General features: G+C 32.7%; 2 protein-coding genes across 3 annotated transcripts in view; one reads left to right on the top strand and one right to left on the bottom strand.

Annotated features, from left to right (window-relative positions):
* LOC139517562 (1-deoxyxylulose-5-phosphate synthase YajO-like) overlaps nt 1-27,374 on the top strand; it is a 59,517-nt gene that overhangs the window by 4,726 nt on the left and 27,417 nt on the right. Inside the window, exons 3-8 of one of the 2 annotated variants that reach the window (XM_071308767.1) lie at nt 1,209-1,359; nt 1,576-1,749; nt 2,393-2,490; nt 3,555-3,739; nt 4,889-5,028; nt 6,257-6,497. In XM_071308767.1, the coding sequence (XP_071164868.1) occupies nt 1,209-1,359; nt 1,576-1,749; nt 2,393-2,490; nt 3,555-3,739; nt 4,889-5,028; nt 6,257-6,361 (853 nt within the window). In that variant the 3' untranslated portion in view covers nt 6,362-6,497. Of the gene's footprint in view, nt 1-1,208; nt 1,360-1,575; nt 1,750-2,392; nt 2,491-3,554; nt 3,740-4,888; nt 5,029-6,256; nt 6,498-27,374 lie in introns of those variants that run through there. The other variant, XM_071308768.1, reaches the window with a different exon arrangement.
* LOC139517559 (uncharacterized) lies at nt 13,747-18,761 on the bottom strand. The gene is made up of 2 exons (XM_071308764.1): nt 16,504-18,761; nt 13,747-15,635 (listed from the first exon to the last, which is right to left on the bottom strand). Exons 1-2 carry the CDS (start codon nt 18,130-18,132, stop codon nt 14,121-14,123), a joined length of 3,144 nt encoding a protein of 1,047 aa, XP_071164865.1. The 5' UTR covers nt 18,133-18,761; the 3' UTR covers nt 13,747-14,120.

Below are 27,374 nucleotides of genomic sequence, written 5' to 3'. Positions count from 1 at the left end.
CAACAGACGACAATCACTGATTTTCAGATTCCTGACTTAGAATTGATTATAAACAAATGCAGTGGGTTTAAACGTTTTTATAGATACCAACCTACACCTTTACCTCAAGCAATAGGGTAACACCACAACATAGAAAGATACACTAAAAATATCAGTTGAAATGACTTGCATATATACAGACGGACGGACGAACACACTGACTTATACTTCTCACAATAATGCCCACCTTAGACAGAAGTATATTTAGAAAAACCCCAATGAATCATAATTAAATCGCTTATGTGGAAATTTATCAAACACATTTTGGCCAAAACAGTTCAATCCACAAGAGTTAGAGTTTCCAAGTAGTGGATTTAATCAATTTAATTGCATATCCCTGATGCACTCGTGATTATTATAGTTAGTAGGTTTTCATAGAAACTCAACAATTTGTGTTATAATTAAACGTCTTTTAACATAGCTAAATATATCTATATGGAAACAAAACGGTCATCTTGAGCATTTACAGATGACGTATCCAGTGAAAAAAAAATCTACTAAACGTCCAAAAAAAAGTCAACTTTTTAAAATGAGCAATTAAAACATGTCACATGCACCCCTTTCTTACAAAAATCATAGTAAGCATGAATTGTTAATTCTTTTTTTGAAAATGTAGAGAAATAAAAATCACAGCTCTTTCATGTATCGAAAAATAAAGTTCCTTCAATGGAGAACAAAAAGATAGGATGTTGCCAAACAGTGATAAATTTATTTCTACTTCTTTTTATGAATTTGTATAATATGTGATAAATAGATTATAGCATGTCCTTTTTCAATCGGGTCATTGTATCATCCCTATACCCTTATAATCCCTCGCCTAGCGCAATTGGCTAATTTAAAAGTCTCGGGAAATTGCCAGGGCCGATAAGAAAAAGGCCATGTTATAATCTGTAATCATATAACCATGAAAATATAGATATAAAAGGAAACGTAAAACGTTTTTATTTTTGACTCCGTTATACAGTATAAGGTTAGCTGGTAGGGTTTCAAAAATGAAATCATTTGTGCCGTAAGTACAATTTTTGTCGATGATGTTTGTCTATAACCAACATATGAGTTTGTTTGCCCTTTTTTCATATCTCCTTACTGTTTATTCACTGATAAAACAACAGCAGTTTGAAACTCACATTTACGATTTCAGAACATTAGTATTATAAAACCTTTTTCAGACAAAATCGTTCAGACATTGTTCTTGCAACCAAAGTACGTGCACCAGTTGGACCAGGGCCGAATGATAGGGGACTTAGCAGACGACACATTATACAAAGCTGTCAGGAAAGTCTACGACGATTACAGACAGACTTTATAGATTTATATCAGGTACAATAAACAATATTGAGATGGCATATAATTTCATGCATTAAAACTAGTAACAAATACATGCCGTGAAATGTGAAATTATAAGTTAAAGCAATAATACTTGTGATTATTGCATACATGCATGTTCCATTTCGGTTATATTGAAATTAAAGAACTTTAGTTATATTATACTTTGTACGCTTCATACCATACATTGTCATTATATTTATTATTCAGATGCATGCTTGGGATGATTCTGTGCCTCTTGAGGAAACATTGCGAACGTTTGACGATCTAATTCGAGAAGGAAAAGTAAGGTATATTGGTGCCAGTAATCTTAAAGGTTGGCAGTTACAGAAAATGATGGACATGTCTAAATATATGGGATTACCATCTGTCATTACTTTACAGGTATTATCTTTTATAGAAATATTGAAGAGATGCCACAGCATTTTGGCATTAAAACTTCTACATGCAAGGTTCTATGTCTTTCTCATTTTTGCAATTTAGTTTTAATAAACCAAATTTTGGTAATTTAGACCCTTTTAGAGTTTTCCTATCAGATACTTGATAATTTATTTTAAGAATTACGAGAGTTACGCACATATTATTTATTCCATATATTTTTCAGACCTGGGCATAAACTGCTTCACTAGATATACAAAATTTTCAGCAAAATTCAAGAACTAATCATATCTTTTATAATGTTTGTATGACTTATGCATGTCTAATTACTTCACCTAAAAATGTGTGTAATTTAGCACATGGTACAGAAAAGAAGGAGGTAGGATAAGTGCCAATATTATTTGGCACCTGATATTAGAAATAGTAAACATATAGGATTTATTCAAACTTATTATAATTTTATTGATAATGAACCAGTTGTTTCAATCTGTAAATTTTATTAGAAAAGGCCCCTATACTAGTGATGTCACTATGACGCCATAAACATGTGGGAAATAACGTATTTGCCCGAAACTGGCAATTTATTTCTTTACGAATCATTAATATTTTACAATAATTGTATAATTGGGATATGTTTCCACAATTTTAGCAACAATATAACTTACTGCGGAGAGAATCCGAAAACGATGAATTCGAAGTCTGCAGCAACGAAGGAGTAGGTGTTTTGCCGTTTGGCGCATTAAAGGGGTATGTTGTATATTTGAAGTTATCCATAATGTCTTTTTATGTAAAGATGTTCATTACCCCTTATCATACATATGTGCCACTGACCATTAAAGCTCGAGTTAAGGGCAACATTTTTCTGATTCAAGAAACATTCGTGCATTGAGTTTATCTGCAGAGTCATTTGATACTAAATGTGTATTTTTTAAGTTTACATACATGCTTGGCAACTGATATGAATGTCCGTATCCAGTAATATTGAATGAGGGTGGTTCTGATATCACGAGCAAGATGCCTGGACGGGGACGAAGCCACAGTAAACTTAAAAGATTTAGCACTAAATAAAAACCAGGCTTTTCATCATATCAGTTTTTTTATTTTGGAGAAAACAAAATAACATATTAGTTACAAAAATGGAGTTGTAGTTGCAACTTTTCATGCATTTTTTCTATCGGAACTAATTAGGCATCATATTAGCATGCATAACTATATAAAACCGCGATAAATTATGATTCAGGATGTATCAACCGATGGTGCCATTAGTTTTTTCAGTGCGAAAATATCATCCAAGGTTCACCTAAAGAAGTTTTGTTTTGCATAGTCGAGGAAAAACATTATTATTCTTATTTCTATACTGACTTTCAATTTCAAACGAGCAGTATAATAATTACATCAACATATTCATTGTAAGATGTTGAGCATGACATCGAGGAAATATTTTAATTTATATAAGTTTGCATACAATGCAGTATTATAACAAGCAGCCAATGGTTGTGAATTTAACTTCGTTCTGAGTAGCAATTTAATTCTCCCAGACAGAGTTTTGATGATGCAAACAAAGATTAAGCTAATTTCTGGCTTCTCACATGATCATACTTTGGATGGATAGATCGAACTAATACTATAAAACAACAAATGAGCTGACTATCAAATAATGAAACGCTTTCCCCCGAAATGATTTTCTTTGGCTGTTTTTGCATGTTTCTTTTAACATCAAAGAACATTATTACAGACCGTATTATAAAGATTCTTATTAGATAATACATTAATTAAAATTTATAACAACTTTTTTTTGGTGTCTTCTGCAGTGGATTACTAAGTGGAAAATATAAGAAACAGAATGGTAGTATTGTTGTAACATCAGGACGTTTGTCACATGCCAGTTCTATAGGCTATAAAAGTACACAATCATGTCCAGCCCTACAGAATTATGAAAATGACGATTCCTATTGGAAACTTATGTCAACTATGACGCAAATGGCAAAAAATCATGGTAATAAAATTGTATGTTATTTAAACAGTTTAATTCATAATTATCAAATGTTAAAAATGTCAGTCCTTAGGATGCAATGACTACAGAACCATCAGTAAATCATGACTGCTAGTTGTACATATGAATAAAATTAGATGTCGGTATATGTAAATAAAACTGGCAAACTGAGACCTAAAGGTATTGTTCATTTATTAAACAAGAGGCAAGTGTCTATTTAATATGTCAAGCTCAATTCCATCCAATGTTTATAGAAAGATTATCAAACGTATCAGAGACTATCAATGGTTTGCTAGTATCATATAGATACCCGATGACAACAGTATTAAAGATTAACCATACTGACAAACAAACAACGAGATACCAGACTAGGAGCATGCACATTAATTTATCTTACCTCCTATACATTTCCAGGAATATGATTGGTTAAAAGCGTCCGCGTGCAAACCGTGTATATTTGATATTAGGTTAGTAGGGAGGCGGGGCTTATCTCATACACGGTTAGTAGTGGAGTTACGTCCCTTTATATTCCTTATTAGGTAAGAAGGGGGCGGGGCTTATTTCATACACGGTTAGTAAAGGTGTTATGTCCCTTTATAAAAAACAAATCAGTACTGAGAAAAAATCTTAAAAGTTCCAACAGACGAAGAAATTGATGATTAAGATTGAAAAAAATTCATAAAACACATTTAAACCTTACAAGTCGTTATTGTTGGCATCTGTTTTTGTAGGATCAATGGAAGTATTTTCTTAGTAGACTTTCTCATTTTGAGAATCACTAGTCTTAATTTCACACGTTAAGATAGTCGGTAAGATAAATTCGTTACATAGTGTACTAGTGACGTAATACGGTATATATGGGGTCAGTAAATTCCATATGGGGATTCGAGCTTCGCTCTCACCCCATATGGAATTTACTGACCCCATATATACCGTATTAGGTCACTAGCACACTATGTAACTAATAATATCGTTGGGTAAAACAATTTTTAAATATCACAACCCTTTGCCTTGTTATTTATTAGAGCCATCTTTAATGATATCAATACATTATTAATTAGAAATGACATTTTGAAATGAAATAGTTATATTAATAACGTTAAAATTCGATTTTTTTCCGAAACGTATTGCTATATTTGTATATTTTTAAAGGGAAAACTGTCAGTCAGATCGCATTGAGATGGGTTCTGCAAAAGAACATTGTGGCGTCTGTTATCATAGGTGCCACTAGTATACAACAGTTAGAAGAAAATATGGCATCTGGCAGTGGATGGCGATTATCACACGAAGAAGTATGTTTTTATTCATTTATTTTAGCAGAACCGATTTGAAAAGACAATTTAGTATACGTCATTAAGTTTTTCGGTCACGTTTCAAACACTTCGACAACCTTAATTTCAGCAATGAGACATCTCGCTTGCGGCCACTTGCGTCCCTGATGAGTCTTATGTAGACGAAACGCGCGTATGGCGTATTAAATTATAATCCTGGTACCTTTAATAACTTTTTACACCACTGGGTCGATGCCACTGCTGGTCGACGTTTCGTCCCCGAGGGTATCACCAGCCCAGTAGTCAGAACTTCAATGTTGACATGAATATCTATTATATGTTATTTTTTTTTTAATAAATTTCCTGTTTACAAAACTGAATTTTTCGAAAAACTAAGGACTTTCTTATCCCAGGAATAGATAACCTTAGCCGTATTTGGCACTACTTTTTGAATTTTGGGTCCTCGATGCTCTTCAACCTTGTACTTGTTTGGTTTTATAACTATTTTGATATGAGCGTCAATGATGAGTCTTATGTAGACGAATCACGCGTCTGGCGTATTAAATTATAATCCTGGTTCCTGTGATAACTTTTTTTCGGCTACCTTAAGTTCAGCAATGTCAGATATCTCGCTTGCGACCAAGTAAGATCTTTCAGCAGCTGTCATTTATTGTGATAGTTATAAACACTGCAAACGTAAATTCATGAACATGCTATGAACATGTGTTAATTGGTTGCAAGCAAAAATAATAAACACTACAGGGAAACATCTGACATTACATTAAACCTTGACACGACCATTTTTCAATGTTAAGGCCGTTAGGTTTCTCGTTTGAATTGTTTTACATTGTCTTATCGGGGCCTTTTATAGCTGACTATGCGGTATGGGTTTTGATCATTGTTGAAGGCCGTATGGTGACCTATAGTTGTTAATGTCTGTTTCATTTCGGTCTTTTGTGGATAGTTGTCTCATTGGCAATCATACCACATCTTCTTTTTTATATAGCATAACTTGTTCTGATTACAATGGTTTCTTTCCTACCTAAATTTATTTACTCTAACTAAATTAGTAATTTCGTCACACAGAACGTCCAGTGTCAAACATGCGTTAAGCAAAATATGTAAATACTGCAAGAAGTATGTCACCAAACAGGACCAAAATGAGTGAAACCTCACAATGTACCAACCTTAGTTAAAAGAAACAATGAAATTAATATCTATTGTTATTTTTTTCCTTTTATGTTTGTAGATGATGGAATTGGATACATTGTCACAAAGAAATAATCATTTTGTGCAGAATCAAGGAGATATATGGAAATCAAAGGCCAGAATAATGTTCCCAAATACTGTATAACATAGCTCATTTATATATAAACATTAATAGTTACAAAATGAAAAACCAAATACAATCTTATTTTTATATATATATCGTGTATTATCATACATTATTACACAATGATATAGACTGCAGATAAACGACTTAAACGGTATGTGCTATATACTTTCTGGTCTAGTCGTAAAATGAAAAGCATATGATGTCATTTATTGGTCAGTATATTACCTTTTAGTTACTATTATAGTACATGCTGCAGTGATTTCAAGAAATGAGATGTAAACATAATCATATCTTACCCAAACGTCTACAATATTTCATCTGAACCCTATTATATTATATGCGATTCACCAAATTAGTGTCAATTTCGATACGCAGATAGCCAGATCGATACGTAGTGGTCTCCTTTTGCCAAAATCAGTAAAACTATATTGATTGTTAAAATGGAAAGAATAGTAAAAATACGTTTCTAACAGATCATAGTGTTTCTAAATATCAGGACTACATACATCCTGTGTGAGTGAATTGTTCGGTTATTCAAATCTATGACGATGTACTTTCAATAGTATATGTAAACTGACGGTGTTATCTGTAGTTTTAGAAGAGCTTTTTTTTGTACACTTTCTGAGCTCTTAATTCGTGAACGCGAAAGGGAAAGCATAGTTGTAGTAGTTTTCGAACTAGGATGAGAGTGTCGATCGGTAATTCCCAGTTTACTTTTGTATAATCGATAAATACGTCTGTTACAGATATAAGCTATAAAAATATAAAGTCCCTGTAATCCATTGAGACCTGCTATTACAGCATAAATATGTATTTCATTAATAGTTATCCCACAAGGACGCGGTGTGTCAGTGTAAGATCCCCCCGATGGCCGGAGGCCAGAGGGTGATCTAACACTGACACACCAAGTCCGACTGGGATAACTATTTTACATCCCAGCTGTTTTAGATCAGATGAAAAACCATTTACAATTCATAAAATCTAGTTTAAAACGCCACACAACCATAACAATATACTTTATATATTACTATATGATGTATACCCTTTTTGACCCCCAAACACGATGAGTAGATATCAAACAATGTCAACTCGCCCCACTTGCCAATCGGCCCACACTACATCGCCACTTTATAAAAATATCGTCCCACTCTTGTTTACCGACTTGCCCCACTTGGAAAAAGTGTAAAATCATATTGAACAATCAGTCCGAAAACTCACTAATTAACGAAAAAGGTTAAAAACCCACCGAATAAAGGTCTGACAACTCGCCCCACTTATAAAAAAGATCTTGCTTCCTTTAAGTATGTCAAATTACTATTATTTCGTATCCAGTCGTCCTGGTGTAGTGGTATGTGTCGTGGCTTTATATGCTAAAGGTATTGAGTTCGAATCCCAGCATATACACTGGATTTTTTCTACGTGAATTTTGATAGATAGTCTTTTCCGTATAATTAATTATAAGTTTTATAGTGGATTTGACATTCCCGCCAAAATGTTACAGAACAAAGGAAAGCATGCATAACAAAGAAACTCAAACTAGGGTGATCTGGTAGGGGTGATCCGGCTCAGATCACCCCTGTTAGAACAAAGGAGCTGGGGTGTAATTAACGAAGAAATTAACGAGCAATAATATCCACGAACATCCAGTATTAACGAAAAGTTTAATGAAAATACCTACTTCCATTTTATTGTTTCTAGTATCAGATAGGGTTAAATGTAAAGTAGTTCTTATGAATAGTCTATACACTGTTATTGTATATAAAATGATATTGATAGTAAATGTTGCAATTAATGGTGTCAACTCTGTTGCGACAAAGCTTTCTAACCGTGAGATGAAACATTTTCCATTACGTCCATACCCAGTGGACTTGGCTGTTACAATGTATATGACTATAATGCTGACAAACAATAACAGCTGCAGAGACGTAAGTAGAAACGATATACAACCAGATCAATGATTTATTTTGATTTGCCTTTAGTGTATAATTTATTAGGATTTTTTCGCTCTCTAAAATCGTTTTGTCTCCAAAAACATCGGTGTATGTATAGTAAGAATCTTCTGTTTTATTTCTAGGCTCAATGCAAATAATGGATTGCAAACTGAATATTTCCTTCAAATCGTTTTGTAAATATGTGAAATTTCTTCACGAATACCCGTAGTGGCAAACCTATATGGAAATGTATATCCAAACGGTCGATTATACAAAGATGCATGCAAATATGGTTCACATTGTTCACCAATTAACTGCTTTCCTTTGAAACATCCAATTTTGCGACATTTTTCCTGAAATTAAAAATAAAACCAGCTATATGAGGTAAAAGAATAATGACTAGTGCACATGCAAAGAAAAATGTCTTGTGTGAATATGACAGTTGTTATCCATTCGTTTGATGTGTTTCAGATTTTGGTTTGGCCATTTGATTAGGGACTTTCCTCTTTGAATTTTCCTCAGTTCAGTATTTTTGTGATTTTCTTTTTTTATGCATCAGTTATTACTACAATTTGCTAAAAAAAAAAGATTATGTATATGAAAATTCACATTCTCTGACATCTTATTATAACAAAAATTATAAGAAAAAACAGTTTTTTTCAATAGAAAAATAAAAATGAAAGAGAGAATATAAACCATGATACACATTTCAAATTTTAATTGCCTACTAGTGTTCAGAAACGTAGTGGAAAAAGATAGGTGAGATATACAAAAGGGGCATTCGAACTCATAAGTCCAAACAAACAGTGGCATGGCTTAAAGAAGAAAGAGACAGACAGAATTCAGTGTGAACCAAGGCTCCGTGTTGAAGGCCGTTCTTTGACCTATAATGGTTTATTTTTACAAGTTGTGACTTGGATGGAGAGTTGGCTCATTGACACCCATAATACATCTTCTGATATCTATCTATGTCATGTTTCAATTGATTTTTAAGAGTATAATTATGTTGCATGCAGTATTGTAATGTATCGTCAGATTCAACTGTATGTTATCATTGAACAAATTGAGAATAATGTGTTTACCTGAGCAGAATCGTAAATTTCGTTGTGTTTGCAAAGTGGTGTGTAATATTTGCGATTAAATATGTCCCAAATGTCAGACGCGGGTGTTAAACTTATTATATCAGTAAACCTGTCCCTCTCAGTGCAGCAGTTACAAAAGAAATACAGTAACGGATAAATAACCTGACCATCCATACAGTTAAATAGATAGCATTCAATGTTTTCCTGTGTAAACTGTTTCAACTCAACTGGTTTATCGTTGAAATATATCATTTCCCTTCAAACTGATTCCCGCATACTTTATACCGGTATATGTAGTTTTGTGTCATACTTTTTATAACGATTTCGTTCGACATCGTTTCACATGCTGATTGAACATTTATATCGCTTTCTGGTTCACACATGGTTTGATTTCTTTTATGTTTTCTGCACAGTGTAAAATTCCTTTGGATATTTTTAGTTAAATTGCACTGAAATTGATCACCAAGACTTAATAAATTTGAGATACTAAAACTCAAAACACTGAATGGAAGAGGTAACTTGCAATCAATATTATACTTCCATTTTTTGTAACGTTTTTAGCACAGAATTTTAGAACTTGATAATGAACTGATACGGTTCGCTGACACTGGTTCATACCTAAGATCAAGCGCGTCATCAGGATACAAGTAATAACTTATAATACCTCCTCTAGACATATGTACTGAGTATAACTCCTTATTCCTAATTATCGTGCTTTCTTGTGTATTACATATATGTAGCAATATATATGCCTATACGGATGTGTCGCTTCTATCATTCCACCATTTAGACAAGCGCTTTTTATATCTTTGTCTTTAATCTTCTAAAGTCCTGTTTTGTTGCAGGTTGAAACTTCGAGTAAGTTTGATTTTTGAGGTGGATTGCACATGAAGCAAAATATATTATTGTATGGTGGGTATGAACTATCGAGCGTTTTACAGGCATGTTCAATGTCTTTGTCATATTGACGCCATGTTCCGGTGATGTCACATGTCTTTATAAGTTGCGGCTTTTTACACTTTGCAGCTTTACCTATGATTTTTTCGCTTGGAACAAAGGAAATTAGACATTCGTCTTTAATTAAAATTGAGAATGGAAATTGCCTTTTTAACAATATCATATAGAGTGGAATACATTTCAAACGTTGAGTCGCATGAAATATTTACTTTCCATGATATATATTCAGATACATTATTACATAATGCGCAAAAGTTATTTTTAAACGACAGTGAAGTCTTATTAGATGTAACTGGAGGGTGTTGTATAGTTTCGTACACATTACGTGACTTTGTACATTTATTTGTGATATTTTTATCTGTTCCCTTGGGACAATTGTGTATTATTTTATATTCATCACCAAAATACGATATATTATCAGGTAAATAAGTGATTAAATTCGAACACTCAGTCTGGTATTTTTCATGTAAGTTTATCCCTTTATCTGGACAGCAGTTGTCGTTTAAATAGCATAGGTCATCACTTTTACATAATGGGCACATATAAAATTCCTGTGAAATTTCTGGCATAACCATTTGGTTTCCTTGTTCTGAGAATGTATGTCCACACAACATTGAGTATTGGTATAAAATGTGTGTTACGTTAATATGACCAAGGTTCAAAACAGCTGTTACAGAGCTATGCTGGAGCAGAATGCCGAACAGAAATGGAAATAGCATTTCAAATTATTCACAATGACTTCTGCAACTTTATGATATCAATGGGAAAACAAGAATATATATAAAATTTTATGTATCAAAATGAAAATTTATAAAGTGTAATAATTGCATTCCAATTCTTTAGTTAAAATTTTAGAATTTCACAAAAAATCTTAATTTTCTTACCTGACAGTTAATAAAGGTAGGTCGTTTTATATTAAATGCGTTCAAACAACACTAACATTTTTTACGATGAAATATATCATTATAAACATTGTTTTGTGTAGCATGTCCTTAACGGGAAATAACTGTAACATTTTTTTAGCTGTTGCAGTCAATTCTATGTAGTCTCCTACGTCCAACAGTTAAAACATGTGATTCTTGTAAGCTCTTACTCTCTATCAAGTACTAGTAAATCAATATAGGAAATGCAACTCTGGAATATCATATCAACTTGGAAATATTTACTCCATATGCTGGCACTGCTGAAATATGCTACATAGAAAGATGGAATTCATTGGCAGTTGAAATTGTCTCTTATGCTGTAAATATTCGTTTTCAAACGACCCGTGCTGTCCATTTCTAGAAGCAAGACAAGGTATTGAACATGCTTAAATGTTTCTAGTCTCTTAATGTCAAGTTCGAAGAGGTAGATACGTTCGACATAGTTACAAAACTTATCATCTATATATCGAAACTTGAAGGATAATGCTTGCTTCTTTTCATTCTCCTGAAGAAGCTCCATTATTTGAATAAAGGAGCAAGACGGAAAGAAGAGGGCACAATTATTTCCCATGGGAAAACCGATAATTTGTTATAGAAATCACGTCCTCTAAACGTAACAATTATGTTTTTCACTAAAGAATTAAGCATCTTCGACTATTTACCGGGTTTGTGATAACATGAGCAACACGACGGGTGCCACATGTGGAGCAGGATCTGCATACCTTTCCGGAACACCTGAGATCAACCCAAATTTTTGGTGGGGTTCGTGTTGCTCAGTCTTAAGTGTTCTATGTTGTTTCTTGTGTACAATTATTTGTCTGTTTGTCTTTTTCGATTTATGAGTTTGACTCTTCCTCTGGTATCTTTCGACCCTCTTTCGCAATTGATAATGCCTGTTTTAGATAATTTTTTGTTTGCATTAGAGTTGGTTTTACTTCTAATCCAATATGGCGACATTTTAAAAGCTAGATATCAGTCTTTCTTTTTCGGTATTGCTGTTAAATCAATAATTCATGCATATGATATTAAGTGAGATTTGGTTATTACACAGGTTAGCTGAAATGTCACAAAAATAGATAGAAGTCAATTTGAAAACTGAAACTATTTCATTTTTTATGCATCCAAGTTTAAAGTATTTCGTCAAAACAGATGAAACCAATATTCCAGTCTCTGTAAAAAAATCTTTTTGTTTTGCTAATTTCTTACATTAATGAAAAACCGCATTCAATCATTAAAATAATGATGATTCGTTGAAGTTTAAGTGTTTAACTAGTGTTACTGTTGGAGAAGGACAATTTGATCATTATCGATGTTATCTGCTTTATCTGATTGGTAAGTATTTTAACCTTCGTCAAAATTACAATATTTTTATAGTATATTTCAAGGAATTTAGTATTAATCATCCTGATATCAGTGTTTTTGTACAGCACAGTGTCTTTACTATGGTTGTTAGGCTATCAGTCTCCAAAATTATAACAAGTGTTAGTACGTCGGTACCTACATATTTATAATTAAAAAAAATTCTCAAAATCGTTCGTTTATAAATTAAGAAAATTATTAAGAAAATAAGATTTCAACTCCCTCATGCATAGTTGACTTTAGATAATTTGACATTGTTTTATAAAATCAGGTTTAATCCACCTTTTCTACTTTACAAATGCTTGTCAGGAGCCTGTAATTCAGTGGTTGTCGTTTGTTTATGTGTTACCTATTTGTTTTTCGTTCATTTTTTTATCTAAATAAGGCCGTTAGTTTTCTCGTTTGAATTGTTTTACATTGTCTTATCGGGGCCTTTTACATGTATAGCTGACTATGCGGTATGGGCTTTGCTCATTGTTGACGGTCGTACGGTGACCTATAGTTGTTAATGTCTGTGTCATTTTGGTCTCTTGTGGACAGTTGTCTCATTGGCAATCATACAACATCTTCTTTTTATATTGTACAAGTCAGGAATATGCTAGTTGTTGTCCATTCGTTTGATGTGTTTGAGCTTTTGATTTTGGCATGCAATTTATAACGTAAAGTTAACAATTTTTACAGTATTGGATTGATTACACTGTTGGTAGACCATTAGTCCCAGAGGGTATCATCAACTCTGTAGTCATTACCCCGATACTGAAATGATTAATGACAAACCTTTCACAAATTTTCCGTTTGAATTCAAAAGTTTTATGTTTGAGCTCTCCTAGACAATGGTAACCTGCAATAGATTTGTCTATTATTTAAGGTTCTTTTTGGTCAAATAACTTTTCCACTGTTTCGGTTCTCAAACTTCCTGGGCTATCACATATGTGTCTTTGATCGTTCCTTATGAAGGTAAATCATTAAAATCGCATCGAACGCATACAAATAAAGGTTTTTTTGTGTGGTATTATGTGTGTTTTTGTTTATCTATCTGTCTATTATTATTGACTATTATTATTGATGGAAAGTTCTTTTGATTCCATTTTGTCTCATGGAAGTGTACTCTACATATCCCGCATTCTAAAAATCTTTAAAAAAAAAAGGAATAAAGATTCAATATTTTTATTCACATTAGTATACGATATAACATTTGATGAAAAACTTTGTGTGAAAATACTTAAAAGTAAAAGTATTATGGTTTCAATTGGTTCTAAGGTATAGAAATGCAGTATAAAATTAAATTGAGAATGGAAATGGGGAATGTGCCAAAGAGACAACAACCCGACCATAGAAAAGGCAACAGCAGAAGGTCGCCAACAGTTCTTCAATGCAGCGAGAAATTCCCGCACCCGGAGGCGTCCTTCAGCTGGCCCCTAAACAAATATATATTCTAGTTCAGTGATAATGAACTCCATACTAAATATTATTTACAAGTGGCACGTTTTTACTTTTCTAACCACCATGCACAGTATATACAATCCTATTCTGAACTTGTTTGTTGGGAAGGCGGAAGTGATGTCATAATTGTTGACTGCGATTTTCGAGCAGTTAATCCAATTATCTCAGATTTATACATTCGGTATATACGTTCATTGAAAATGTAAGCTATAAAAATGTAGAGTCCTTGAAACCCATTTAAAACGGCTATTGCTAATGAAATTGGTGTCTTATTGACGAAAAAATTAATAAGCAACAATATCCAGGAACAACCAGTTGTTGTGAAAAGTTTAATAAAGATGCTTATTTCTTTTTTATTTGTTTTAGAAACTGCAGATACAGCCGAATTCGAATAAATTTTCTTGTATAGTTTGTACGTCGTTATTGAATATAATATTATGTTTATGATAAATGTGATAATTAGTGGTACCAAAACTGTCGCAATAAAGCTCTGAACATTTGAAATAAAGCATTTATTATTATATCCATATCCAGTAAATGTTCCTGTGGAAATGTGCAAAACAGTTATGTTTATGACTACTATTGTAGCGGCAGAACCATAAGCGGAAGCAGTGTATATCTTAAAAGTATATTTACTTTGATTAGCTTTTAGAGTAGACGAAAGACTATCGTGTCCAAATATTCTGAACATATGAACCGTGCCCATGGTAAAACATCCGAAGGTAGATAGCAGAAAGAAATGGGTAACTATACCGATAACCTGACACACTGTTGTATCTGCAGCATCGACGAGGATTAATATCAAATAAAGTATATTGTATATAAGAAGAGAAAAAACTAAGCTCATAATATTCTTTCCCGGTAGAGTTTTAAGTGCGGAAAATAAACAGTATGTTATTAAAGTCGCCAATAGGCACAGGACTGAAATAACAGTGCAAGTTATCATTATTGCCAAATATACGACGTCGTTTTTGTCATCTAAGTTAACAATACGATAAAAATCCTCAATGCATATTCTCAAGATTTTTTCAGAGTCTACATGATATTGATAAAATTGAAACTTTGCGTCATAATCGTCTAAAATTATTTCATTGTTTTTTTGGGATAATCTATACTCACTTTGTGTAAATAAAACATGTCGACATACTAACAAATTTGATATAAGAGAGCGGTTCCTATTTACACAAGCTGTAATATTTTCGAACTCCATATTTTTCTCAGTTAAAATTGACTGATAATCGTATTTTACAGTTATATTCCTTTTGCTTAAACTTTTTAAAAGACGAGAAGAGTAATCTATTAGAATTTCTTCTATGTCTGCAATATATTCATAACTTGATATCATTATATCAATTCGAACAAAGTAGGAAATTGATTTGGCTTTTGGTTTAATACACAACGAAGTTGAAAATGAGAGCATTTCATCGGAATCCTTCTGTAAAATCTGTGTTATTTCTGAATGACTATATCTTGATGTTAACACAAACGGAAACACATATGCAAGTGGTTGAGAATATAACGGTGTTGGTAAATACTGTTCACAACTACCTCCTATCATTTGTTTTCCTGGAAAACAGTCAGTTTGGCGACATCTTTGCTAAAATTAAAAAAAAGTTGAAATAGTAAAATTGTATGTATTAATACCATAACACTCGATTTGTAGTTTCCGAGAAACCATAGTTTTTGCTGAAATAAAGTACATGTATTATGTTTACCAAGGTCCATCTAGCAGTACGACCCATGTTCAGGTGTCACTCGTTTTGATGTGTGAGATACGCAGCTAGTCAGAATATGCATGTTCAATCCAGTGTTTCGTATAAGGGGAGTGACTATCAAATTGAATGTTTGATTCACACACCTAACACACGGCTATAATATATACTTACATCTGTACTAATTGTTTTGCCTGGTCTTAAAAAATCGGAAGGTGCAATTTCCGTCAAATCGAGATCAAAGGTCAAAGACGAGAAATTGTATATTTTTCTAGATATCAGCTTAATTGCATATTCTGTCTTCTTTATAATAAAATCATGTATGCAAACAATTTAAACTATAAGCAGAGAGATTCACAGTTACGTATCTAGTGCATTTTGAATATTTAAAGCGTGTTTTTGACTGCTAGCAATGTTTCCTTGATTTTTAGTAAAAATGAGTGCAAACCAAAAAAAAAAGAAGCTTATGCATCTGAATTACCGCTTACAATTGAAATAAAACCTGTAAAAATTAATGTAAATGAAGTTTTTGACATTATCAGTTTCCTATAATCATACTTATTTCTAATTAGACAGCAAATCATAAAAACTTATGCAGTTTTCAAAAAATAATTGCCATTTGTACAGTTTCTTCCGTTAGAAACATTGTATTCATTCAACATAAAATTGAAGAAGAAAAATTTGAAGGATTCTATTACTGTACAATAGAGGTGCACATTTTTCAAATGAACATAATCATAAGAAATAATTTACCTTAAGAGTATCATAAATCTCGTTCAATTTACAGTCAGCAGTGAAGTATTTGCGACTAAATATATCCCAAGTACCTGAACCAGGTGAATGGGTCGTTGGCACAGAACAACAATTACATAAGATGTATTGTAAAGGGTACAAATTGCGATCATCCATACAGTTAAATAAATCACAAGCTAAATTTTCCTTTACATACTGTTCTATTTCTACTGGTATGCCATGATTATAAACTAAAAAATCTTTCAGATGGGTTCCACATTCTGTGTAGTGGTAAGATAGTTTATCACTGTGTATAACTATACCGCGTAACTGGGTTTCACAAGCCCATTGTAATTCAAACTCACTATCAGTTTCACAATATGTTAAATTCCATCTGTCCTTTTTGCACAAGGTAATATTTCTATATTGCTCATCGATTCCGGTCAAATTGCAATGATAAGACTGAACTTGAGAAAACTGTAGATTAGACATATTGTGATTCAATAAATTAAAGGGAATGGGAAAATTACAATCAAATCTGTACTTCAGTGTTCTGTATAAGATCTTGCAACGTTTAGTGCCGTCTGTGAATGTAATCTCACTTTCATAAACGTACCTCCAGCTATAAGCAACAAGATTCGTGTACCAGTTATACGTAACGATATCTTCTATTGGTAAATCCACTGTGTACATGTTTTTATTTCTCAATATCACACTTTCATTCGTATTACATATGTAGCAATATATATTCTTGTAAGGAAATGTCGTTGCAACATTAACGTAAGCATTACAAGCCTTTTCTATATCCCTTGCGTATGTGGTCCAAAGTCCAGTTTCATTGCATGAAGTGATCTGTCGTTCACTTGTCTTTTCGGGAGGATTGCAAATGTGGCAGAAGATGTTTTTATATGGCGGGAAAGGATTAGTCATTGTTTGACATGCAAAGTCAATATCTCTGTCATAATTATCCAACGTCCCTGTAACATTGCATGCTTCAATAAATTGATGACCTGTACATGTTTTCACATTATTGTACATTTTTTTACTTGGAACAAACGATATTATACAATTGTTCTGGAGTGCTTTTTCGACAATGTCGTTTAAAGTGGTAACTATGTCATATTTTATATCACACTGTACATCTATCTTCCAAGGGGTAAACTCTTTAATATTGTTACACATAGCGCAAAACTGATTTTTAAACGACGTATATGTCTGATCAGTTACTGGAGGATATCTTATTATATCGTAAATATCACGTGGCTTTGTACATTCGTTGAACATACTGTCAACATTGCCATTCGGGCAAGTATTCACCATTTCATATTCATATCCAAAAGTTGAAATATTGTTTGGTGAGTGAACAATTGCTGTCAAACACTCCGTCTTTTTATATTTCAATCCTTGCTGAGGACAACAGTTATCGTTAATATAACAACGGCTATCGTTATAACATACCGGACACATATTATATTCCCATGGTATTTGTGGAGAGTGCATTGTTTTCTTGTTTTCATCGAAGTAAGGTCCGCAAAGTGATGAATACTGATTTATGATATTTGTCATGTTAACATTATCCAAAGTCAAACGCGAAATTACAATGGTAAAATGTATCAAAGTTTCTAATAATGTGAATTGAAGATTCATCATTGACAGCCTAAGTCTGTTGATTATCAAACTCCTTAAATTACAATGTATAATTGGAACAATGCGTAATATTAGTGAAAATTCGTATACATATAGTAAGTATAAGCGTACCAATTATGAGTATATTCATACGCTTTATACGTAATTTAGTTAAGACGAAAAAACATTTTGTATGATCCATTTACATATCCGACAACCGGATTACACTAAAAAAAAAGCTTCCGATGACATGTCTACTAATCACATGACTTGTGATTACAATACAATTCCAAACATAATGAATTGTTTGCAGAAATTATTTAAATCATAGTAACATACCAAGAGAGCCGAAATAGATCTGAGCCGACAATATTTTACTGTATGGGTTTTCCTCCTTATTGAAGACCGTACGGTGTCCTATTATTCCTCATGTATATTCCATTTGAATATTGCTGAATATGTGTCTGATAAGCAATCCTAAACAATCTCCTTATTTTATATTGAAATCTCACTGTTTGATTCACTACCATGAAAGGTTAATTTAATTGTACTTGCATTTAGTGAGTTTTCCCTGTCATACTTATGTTTTCCACATAAAAACACATAGCATCTTAAATAACTTTAATATAAGTGTGTTTTTTCAGTACCAACTTGAGTCACTTCCGTTTTGTTTATCACAATTTATTATATTTATAAACTGTTACAGTAGTAAAACTCGTTTAAAAACATGTTATTATCTGATTTATATGACGAAAATAAAGTTACGGTTAATGTACATCAGTAGAAAAGGTTAGATGATTTTGCATAAACAAAAATATGTAATGTTACTGAATACACTCATATGTAAACGTGAAATTTGTAAAAATGTTAATCGTTTTTTAAGCAGATATTTTGGGTGTCATATTGATAAATGTTCCCTTCCCGTTTTACCTCAACTGGCTCAAAGGGTCAGTGTGAAATTTTGCTGTTACTTAGTATCCATCGGCTGTCGTCCGTCGTAGTCGTTTATTCATGTTTAAAGCAATCTAAAATGTAACTACTGTTTCCAATGGAACAAAACATGGTCACAGTCAACTTTATAGAATTACTATAAGTTTGAAAATTTTAATTTTAGTTTCTTGTGTATAATTCGGAGTTTAGTATGATGTCCATTATCATTGTGCTAGTATACATATTTAAGGGGCCAGCTGAAGGACACCTACGGGTGCGGAAATTCTCGCTACATTGACGACCCATTGGTGGCCTTCGGCTGTTGTCTGCTCTATGGTCGGGTTGTTGTCGCATAGACACATTCCCCATTTCCTTTCTTAATTTTATTTATCGGTTTTTATTATGAATATCAAACTGGATTAGGCTCACATAACCAAAAAATATTTCCATATAGTTAATAGTATATCGGAGAATCAACCAAAAAAAGTATTGTAAAACAATTGAAACTGTTTTTGGATGACGAAAGTATAACCCGCTGTCGTGATTTAAAACAGAATTCAAAACAATATAAATAATCAAGAATATGCAAACTTTCCTGTTGTATTGTACTTCACACCCCACCTCTATTATTCTATTTCTATAAGTTGATTCATTTCTTTTTAGTTTTTAAGTCTTTAAGCATTTTTTTCTCCAGTTTGATTTAAAACGAGGCAAAGCATTTTCCCTAGTTTCACGGGTGAATTCCTGTTCTGTGAAAATACAAAAGCTTTTCTATGAGAAAAGGACTTTTGTGAGATTTTTAAAAGTGTTCAAATTTTGTGGTTTATTGTATTTTTCTAATCAGTTGTAACTAAAACACCCTTTCTCTTTTCACAAATGTGACCTACCGAATAAGACTATTTACCGGATTTATAATAACATAAGCAACACGACAGGTGCCACATGTGGAGCAGGATCTGCTTACCCTTCCGAAGCACCTGAGATCACCCCAAGCTTTTGGTGGGTTCGTGTTGCTTAGTCTTTAGTTTTCTATTTTGTGTCTTTTGTGCTATTATTTGTCTGGTTGTCTTTTTATTTTTAGCCATGGCGTTGTCAGTTTATTTTCTTTCTATGAGTTTGACTCCCCCTCTGGTATCTGTCGTCCCTCTTTTGTACACATGTACGGATTTTTAATATATTAATAATAATGACGCAAAATAAATTTTATATAGTACACCTATGATAAAGATCTACCTGCTCGTAATGTCGGATGATTTATGCTATAAGTTTAGTATAATTATCTAGTTTATGTGCTTGTGATCTTTGAAGGATGACGCTTTAGAAGCCTCAAATGTTCTATATTTGAAAACTGCGAATATAAATGTACCCCATAGCCAATTTTGTCTTATGTTTTCTTCGTACATGTTTCAAATATTGCACTGGTAATGAATGTGTAAAGAAAGACAACAGAAGTATACCGCTGCTAAAAAGTCATAATTTGATTGAGAGATAACAAATCGGCGTTACAAACTAAAACCCAAGAAAACACATCGCCTATAAGAGGAAAACAACGAAACAACAGAACACTAAATAGTGCAACAAACTTATTTCCTCCACTATCGCGTATTTTGTGTGTAACAATAAGTTCGGTAGTTCTTATGGAGTGAATTTAAGGACACCTTATAATAATGATTTGCGATATCTCTTTCATTGATTTGGGAGTTTTCTATGCGAAAGAGTTATTTTTTTCTACATTTAAAGCTAGAGTTACGCCTCTTCTCACAGGTATTTACAATTCAACAAAATTGTTAAAGACTTACTTTAACTCTAATTTCCGCTATATAGATGATGTTCTTTCACTAAAAAAATCAAAATTTGGTGACTATGTGGAACGCATCTATCCAATCGAACTAGAGATAAAGGATACTACAGATACAGTTAAGTCGGCTTCATATCTTGACTTACATCTAGAAATTGACAATGAGGGTCGGTTGAAAACAAAACTTTACGACAAAAGGGATGATTTCAGCTTTCCAATTGTGAACTTTCCATTTCTAAGTAGCAACATTCCAGCAGCACCTGCATACGGGGTATATATCTCCCAATTGATACGATATTCCCGTGCTTGCATTTCCTATCATGATTTTCTTGATAGAGGTTTGCTGCTCACAAGGAAGCTATTAAACCAAGAGTTCCAAATGGTGAAGTTGAAATCATCCCTTCGTAAATTTTACGGACGCCATCACGAGTTGGTTGACCGTTATGGAATAACCGTTTCACAAATGATATCGGATATGTTCCTTACGTCGTAGCTACAATCCCCTTCCCTTTCATGAATATGACCTACCGAATTAGACTATTTACCGGATTTGTAATCACATAAGCAACACGACGGGTGCCACATGTGGAGCAGGATCTGCTTACCCTTCCGGAGCACCTGAGATCACCCCTAGTTTTTGGTGGGGTTCGTGTTGTTTATTCTTTAGTTTTCTATGTTGTGTCGTGTGTACTATTGTTTTTCTGTTTGTCTTTTTCATTTTTAGCCATGGCGTTGTCAGTTTGTTTTAGATTTATGAGTTTGACTGTCCCTTTGGTATCTTTCGTCCCTCTTTTCTTTTACTATTTGCTGAACTTAGATTTTTGTTATGTTTTATAATGTTTGTCAAAAAAGTATAATAAAGTTAAAATAGAGCAGTCGAGACAAAATCGACAAGTTATCTGTCATGTCTCATTACATTTTTTCAACAAAATATCTCCCCAAAAATAGCTATTAATGGAGTAAAAACTATCATTTACTTGAAACTTTAAGGAAATTTGATATTCCAACGTTCATACTAGGACACAACGAAAATCATTTGTAATTGTACGTATTCATAAAATAATATACAGAAAAACTCAACAAAGATACCGGGCTTGTAATTTTGTTTGGTCTACAAAAGACTCAACGTTGAAGCACGAATAAAAAAGTAAAGTACAAAGTTGGCGCTCATTGGAGGAAAAAGCTGAAAGAGTTTGCCAAATACAGCATGCAGGTATTCTATTCCTTGGATAGAAAATCATTTGTTTTTCGAACATTTCAAAGTTTTGTTAACAGTAATTTTATCCGCTTTACCATAACAATAACGACAAATATCATTTGGATTAAAGTTAGAGAAATTAAAAAAAGTGTCATTGATCCTTTCTTGGTAAAATTAAGGTTAAGGATACAGATCAATTATATTCATAGTGAAAATAAATCTTAAGACATGCCTATACAAGAACAAGACTTTTAAAAAGCAACCAAAGACAGCTATACTGACAAACAAGATATGTCCAGCAAAGAATTCATACAAATGTTTGCGAAATACGAAATCATAATGGTAACAGGATATTCGATAGAGAAAGTATATAATCTTTTGCTCATTTTGAAATACTTCTTCTACGATTGAAATACTAAGTTATAACCGAAAATCTAATTGATTTTCATTGTTGCGTCCTATAGACGGAAGTCATTGCGACTATTACAATCAAACATTTGTAATAGGATTTCTTTATAGTTCTGAAAACGTAAAACATATTTGTTATTTGGCCATTTCTTGTTGTTGGCTGTTTGAAGTGAAAATATTATCGAACATTTAATGTGATAGTGTTCTCTCAGGGATATCGATGAAGTGAACCCGACTTGTAGAAGTGAACCAATAGCTGTGTTCATCATACGCAGATTCCAAAGGTGATTTTTTTCCGAAATTTATTTTTTACTGAGATAGTTTATAATTATTCTAATGTTTGCTACTTTTATGAGTAAGATGGAAGACCGTTCGGCTCGGTGGCAGAATTGTGTATCCGTGTACTAGGGTTATATTTCTTCACATGGACTGTTACTATGTGCGATTTAATGATACCAACATATTATTGGTTTGCATGTTAAATTTCGAGCTTGACGGTAAAAACCAATCCATCCATTTATATTTAATTTTTGCTACAATTGTCATATAAATATTTAAAAAAATAATATTATTTCCGAATTTGTGATTGTCATGAGCATATTAATATTTGCCAATCGTGGACCATATTTCCCATATAGAAGTTATGTAAGCAATAAGCTCTGTTCGTGTATCTTGTTTGTATCTTGTATGTTAGAGTTATGCCTCTTTTCCTATGTTTTTAGCAATAAATCAAATTAGATGGGTAATATTCAAAGATACCTAAATGTATCAATGCTTTCAGAATTTCAGAATTATTGTTATGTGTCTCTTACTCTGTTATACATTTCTATATTTTGTTATATTGAAGTGACATCTAAAAAGTTTAATCACAAGAACTCTGAAGAAAACTCAAAACGGAAAGTCTATCATGTGTTTCTGTATGGAGGAAGTTGCGATTTAAAAAGATATAACTTCATTGAGCGTGCACGAATGTGTTTCTGCATGTAGGGAGTTGTGTTATTAACATATATTACCGATATAAGGCTCATGACATGTGTTACTGTATGAAAGAAGTTGCAGTTTAAACGGATGATATTAATTTCACTGTTCATAGCATGTGTTGCTGGCTAAAATTAGGAATACACTTTTATATTACTAAAGGGATTTGCAGCATAAATAGATAGTACCGATTTGAGGCCTCCTGACAATTATTCCTTAAAGAAGTGGCAGTATGAGGGGATTTTTCCGATTTCAGTGCTCATGATATGAGTTTCTGAAAGAAGTTGCAGTATAAAGTGATCTTACTAATTTCAATGTACATGACAAGAGTTCATTAGGTACATATTTACTAACACTAAATGATGTAAGTGGCAAACTTCCAACATAAAGAACATCGTCAGAAAAGGACCTTAGAATCAAAATTCATCACAGAATACCGTTGTCTTAGAGAAGAGACTAGTTCTCTAGATGATAAAATAATAATATAACTCATGAACCATATAATAAACTTCTCATCTTGTGGTACACTCGAGGCCTTAAGTTGAGTTATAATACAATTCATTGTTAACAATTACGAAGGCAGAACCCGCTTTAAGTATTTCTTTAATTAGTAAAAGAGTAAGAAGATAAGGTGTGATTGCTAATTAGACAACTCTCCTCCAGAGACAAAATGACGTAGAAGGTTTGGAAATATAGGTCACCGTAAGGCTTTCAACAAGCTATAAAAGACCCCGAACAACTGTTAAACAGTTCGCTCGGAAAAAAAATCAACGGCATGATAAATGTACAAACAATGTCGATATAAAACTCGTTTGAAGGCGCCGACCCCTAAACTGGGACAGTGGTGTAGCAGTACAACACAAAAACCTTAAAAAAATAAGTTGGAAAGGGCTCATCTTATCAGACGAGTAAGTTATGTGAGCCAATAGAAAGCCAAACAGCATCAAAATTAAGAGAGACAAAAAAGCAATAAAAGCGTCCATGTCAAGTAACAAGAGGAATTTCCTTAATTTTAATATAATTGCATAATTTATATTCTATGAAAGGAGTAGGTCCAGTAAGACCCCTGTTCGGCCTCAAAATAAAGCAGTTTTACAAAATTGTTAAAATGTAAACTTTTAGTTATCTATTAGAAAGTAGAATGCTTCTGCTACATAAATGTGGGCTGTTTTTGAATACATTGCACATATATCGGGTACTAGCATCATTAAGTCATGCTAAATTACTGAAATCTCAACAATTTTAGCATTCAAGTTATATTTTAGACGGTTTCCGTCTTAAATGAAAGTGGCCGCTTTTGTGTTCATTCTTAATATTGAAATGTGAGTTGTATTTGATGATATTACATAACATATATAAAGGTTGAGGATGAACACGGATGCAGCCACTTTCATTTTTGACAAAAAATACCTGAAAAGTGAAATTTTTGGCATATTTGATAGATTTCTCATATTTAAGCTTCAATCTGAGCGTTTGTAATGACAACATCAGTTAAAATCTTTCACATAAACGTATTGAATCAACTGAAATAGACACTTAAGTATTTAAAAAGTGTCCAAAATCGTTCATCAGATGAACCTGATATTTGAGGCCAAAATCGGCCCTTACCGGACCTACTTCTTTAGAGTCAAAATTGAGCTACCTTAGTTCAGTTCAATATCATGATTTACATATAAGTTTATATAAAATCACACAAGTACCAATTCTCCGGCTCAAGTCAGATGGTACGCTAGACATCCGGTTTACAGTAAACCCGAGGCAGAAGAGCTCAAGTGATCGTTGATATACACGTTTAGATTAAATATATAAGACCCTTGGTCCTGGAATAACCTCCTGAACAGAAACAGAACAGTCAAAATCATTTACGATTACTTTTTCCGAGGGAATGGCAACATTGTAAGTTAAGGAAACTCAAGTCCTTAGATGGAATTGATATTTCGAAATGTTTTGAAAGTCGAATTATAAATAAACATTTAACTGGCATATTGTCAAGTTTTCATGTCAGAATTCAACACAAAGACTATTGGAGGTTTTCACATTTGAATATAGGTCTTCATTTAAAAATTCTACATTCTAAACCTCTTTATTTCAAAAACTCAAAACTTTTAAATATATATATTAAGGGTATTATTACATTAATAAGATATCTATTGGGTATTTTGTCTTGGTGTGACTACAATGTTTTGGTCTACGTTGTTTTTAATTTCCAAGAAAGAATAAAACACGATAAATATCATCATCCATAATGTATGTGGTTCGGACTCCTTTAGGCAAATTTGATCTTAGATGCATTTGCCCATTTATTTATTTCATTTTTGTCACTATTATGCCGATACCAAGACAGAAAATTGCAGTTGTTATTCATTCGTTTGATGTGTTTGAGCATTTGATTTTGTCATTTGATAAGAGACAGATTCCATTTAGAATTTTCCTTAGAGTTCGGTATTTTTCTTTCCAACTTATATATTCTTTTCTTTTAGGGAAACTTGGGACAAAAACCAAATGTATGTCATACATATGCATCAAATTAAATGCTTTTAAGTTTGTAAAAAAATCATATTAATGTCATTCAAGATCGCTTATAAAAGAATAAGTGTAAAAACTAGGAAAATATTTCAGTACTACAGTTCCATATTAGTTGTGCATGCATATTTCCTTTTCAAAAAGATTTAAAAATTTGGACTATAACTTCTTTTGAAGTCATGTGTTCCAAATTGACTACACATAAGAAAAGTCATCAACTGAAACATTCTTTCACTTTACCAACTTTGGTGATTTTATCATATAAAGTTATAACTCAGCTTATAGAAATATTATTTAGATTAAGACGTTGAAACAGAGCGTCTGAAATCTGTAGACAGAATTAAATTTACACAGTAATTTTACAATTTTTGCAAAAAACTTAAAAATTGCAGGCAAAATATTTCTTGAATTACTTAAAATTATTTACATTGTTGAAATACATCCTTTGTGACCGTGGCTAGAATATTTCGAACCACGAATAAGAAGACACTTATTAGTAACTACACGTAAATTGTTCATAATAACTCGAAACAAACCATGAAGCCATGTTAGCACGACCCAACTGCAATCATAAAAAACACGTAACCACGCGTAATAATCCGTAAACAATCCGCAAATAAATCTTAAACTAACCGTAGCAAATTGTAATAAAATATGTTACTTCTCATTAACGGCTTTGAGAAAGCAGTTTACAGTGAGTTACGCGTTGCTAGCGGTTTACGTACGGTTTACGATACTTACGTATTTTTACGATAGACTACGAATTGGCGATCCAAGGACTTGTTCGAAAAATCATTGAATGTGAAGGGGCATAAGAGAGGTTATCGGGTTGTTACAAGTGTACACATTCGTGTTTGACAGAAGTTTGTGAAGTTCCCGTTTGTCGACTGCTCATAAAACTAAACACTATTTTGATTTGTTCATTATTTAGAATGCCATTTACAACTAAAAAGTAAAAGCACTACCCATCTGCTGAATAGTGGAGTGACCAGGCAAACAATTTTCAACTTTAGTGGACTACCCTACCTTCAGGCTAAATTATGACTTTTTGGAAAGAGAAATGTTTATTCTTTAATTTTTGCCTGGTCGTAGAATTGAAATATGGTGCATTTTTTTAAAAATAAGGTCAAAGGTTAGTGATTGAGTTTTTCACTATTGTCAATTTATTTCACAAGAGGTTATAAAAAGTCTCCAAAAAATATCTGAATAGTTACTAAAGTAAAAATTCAAAATGAAATAAACTGTGACACTTCATTTTTAACTTAATTTGAAAATAAGAGACCACCAGATGCACATTTTAAAGGGAATTCAGACTAGCAAAAAAAAAAAGAAGGAACTATCGAATCTCATTTTTTTTAGTCGCATGTTCTTCTAAAGATATATTTCTCAATTTTACGGCATTATAAAAAGAATCGAAGTCAATTTGGTTTT

This window comes from Mytilus edulis, chromosome 3, assembly GCF_963676685.1.
Source record: "Mytilus edulis chromosome 3, xbMytEdul2.2, whole genome shotgun sequence".
NCBI classification, from domain to species: domain Eukaryota; kingdom Metazoa; phylum Mollusca; class Bivalvia; order Mytilida; family Mytilidae; genus Mytilus; species Mytilus edulis.
This window is presented reverse-complemented; position numbering and strand designations above follow the sequence as displayed.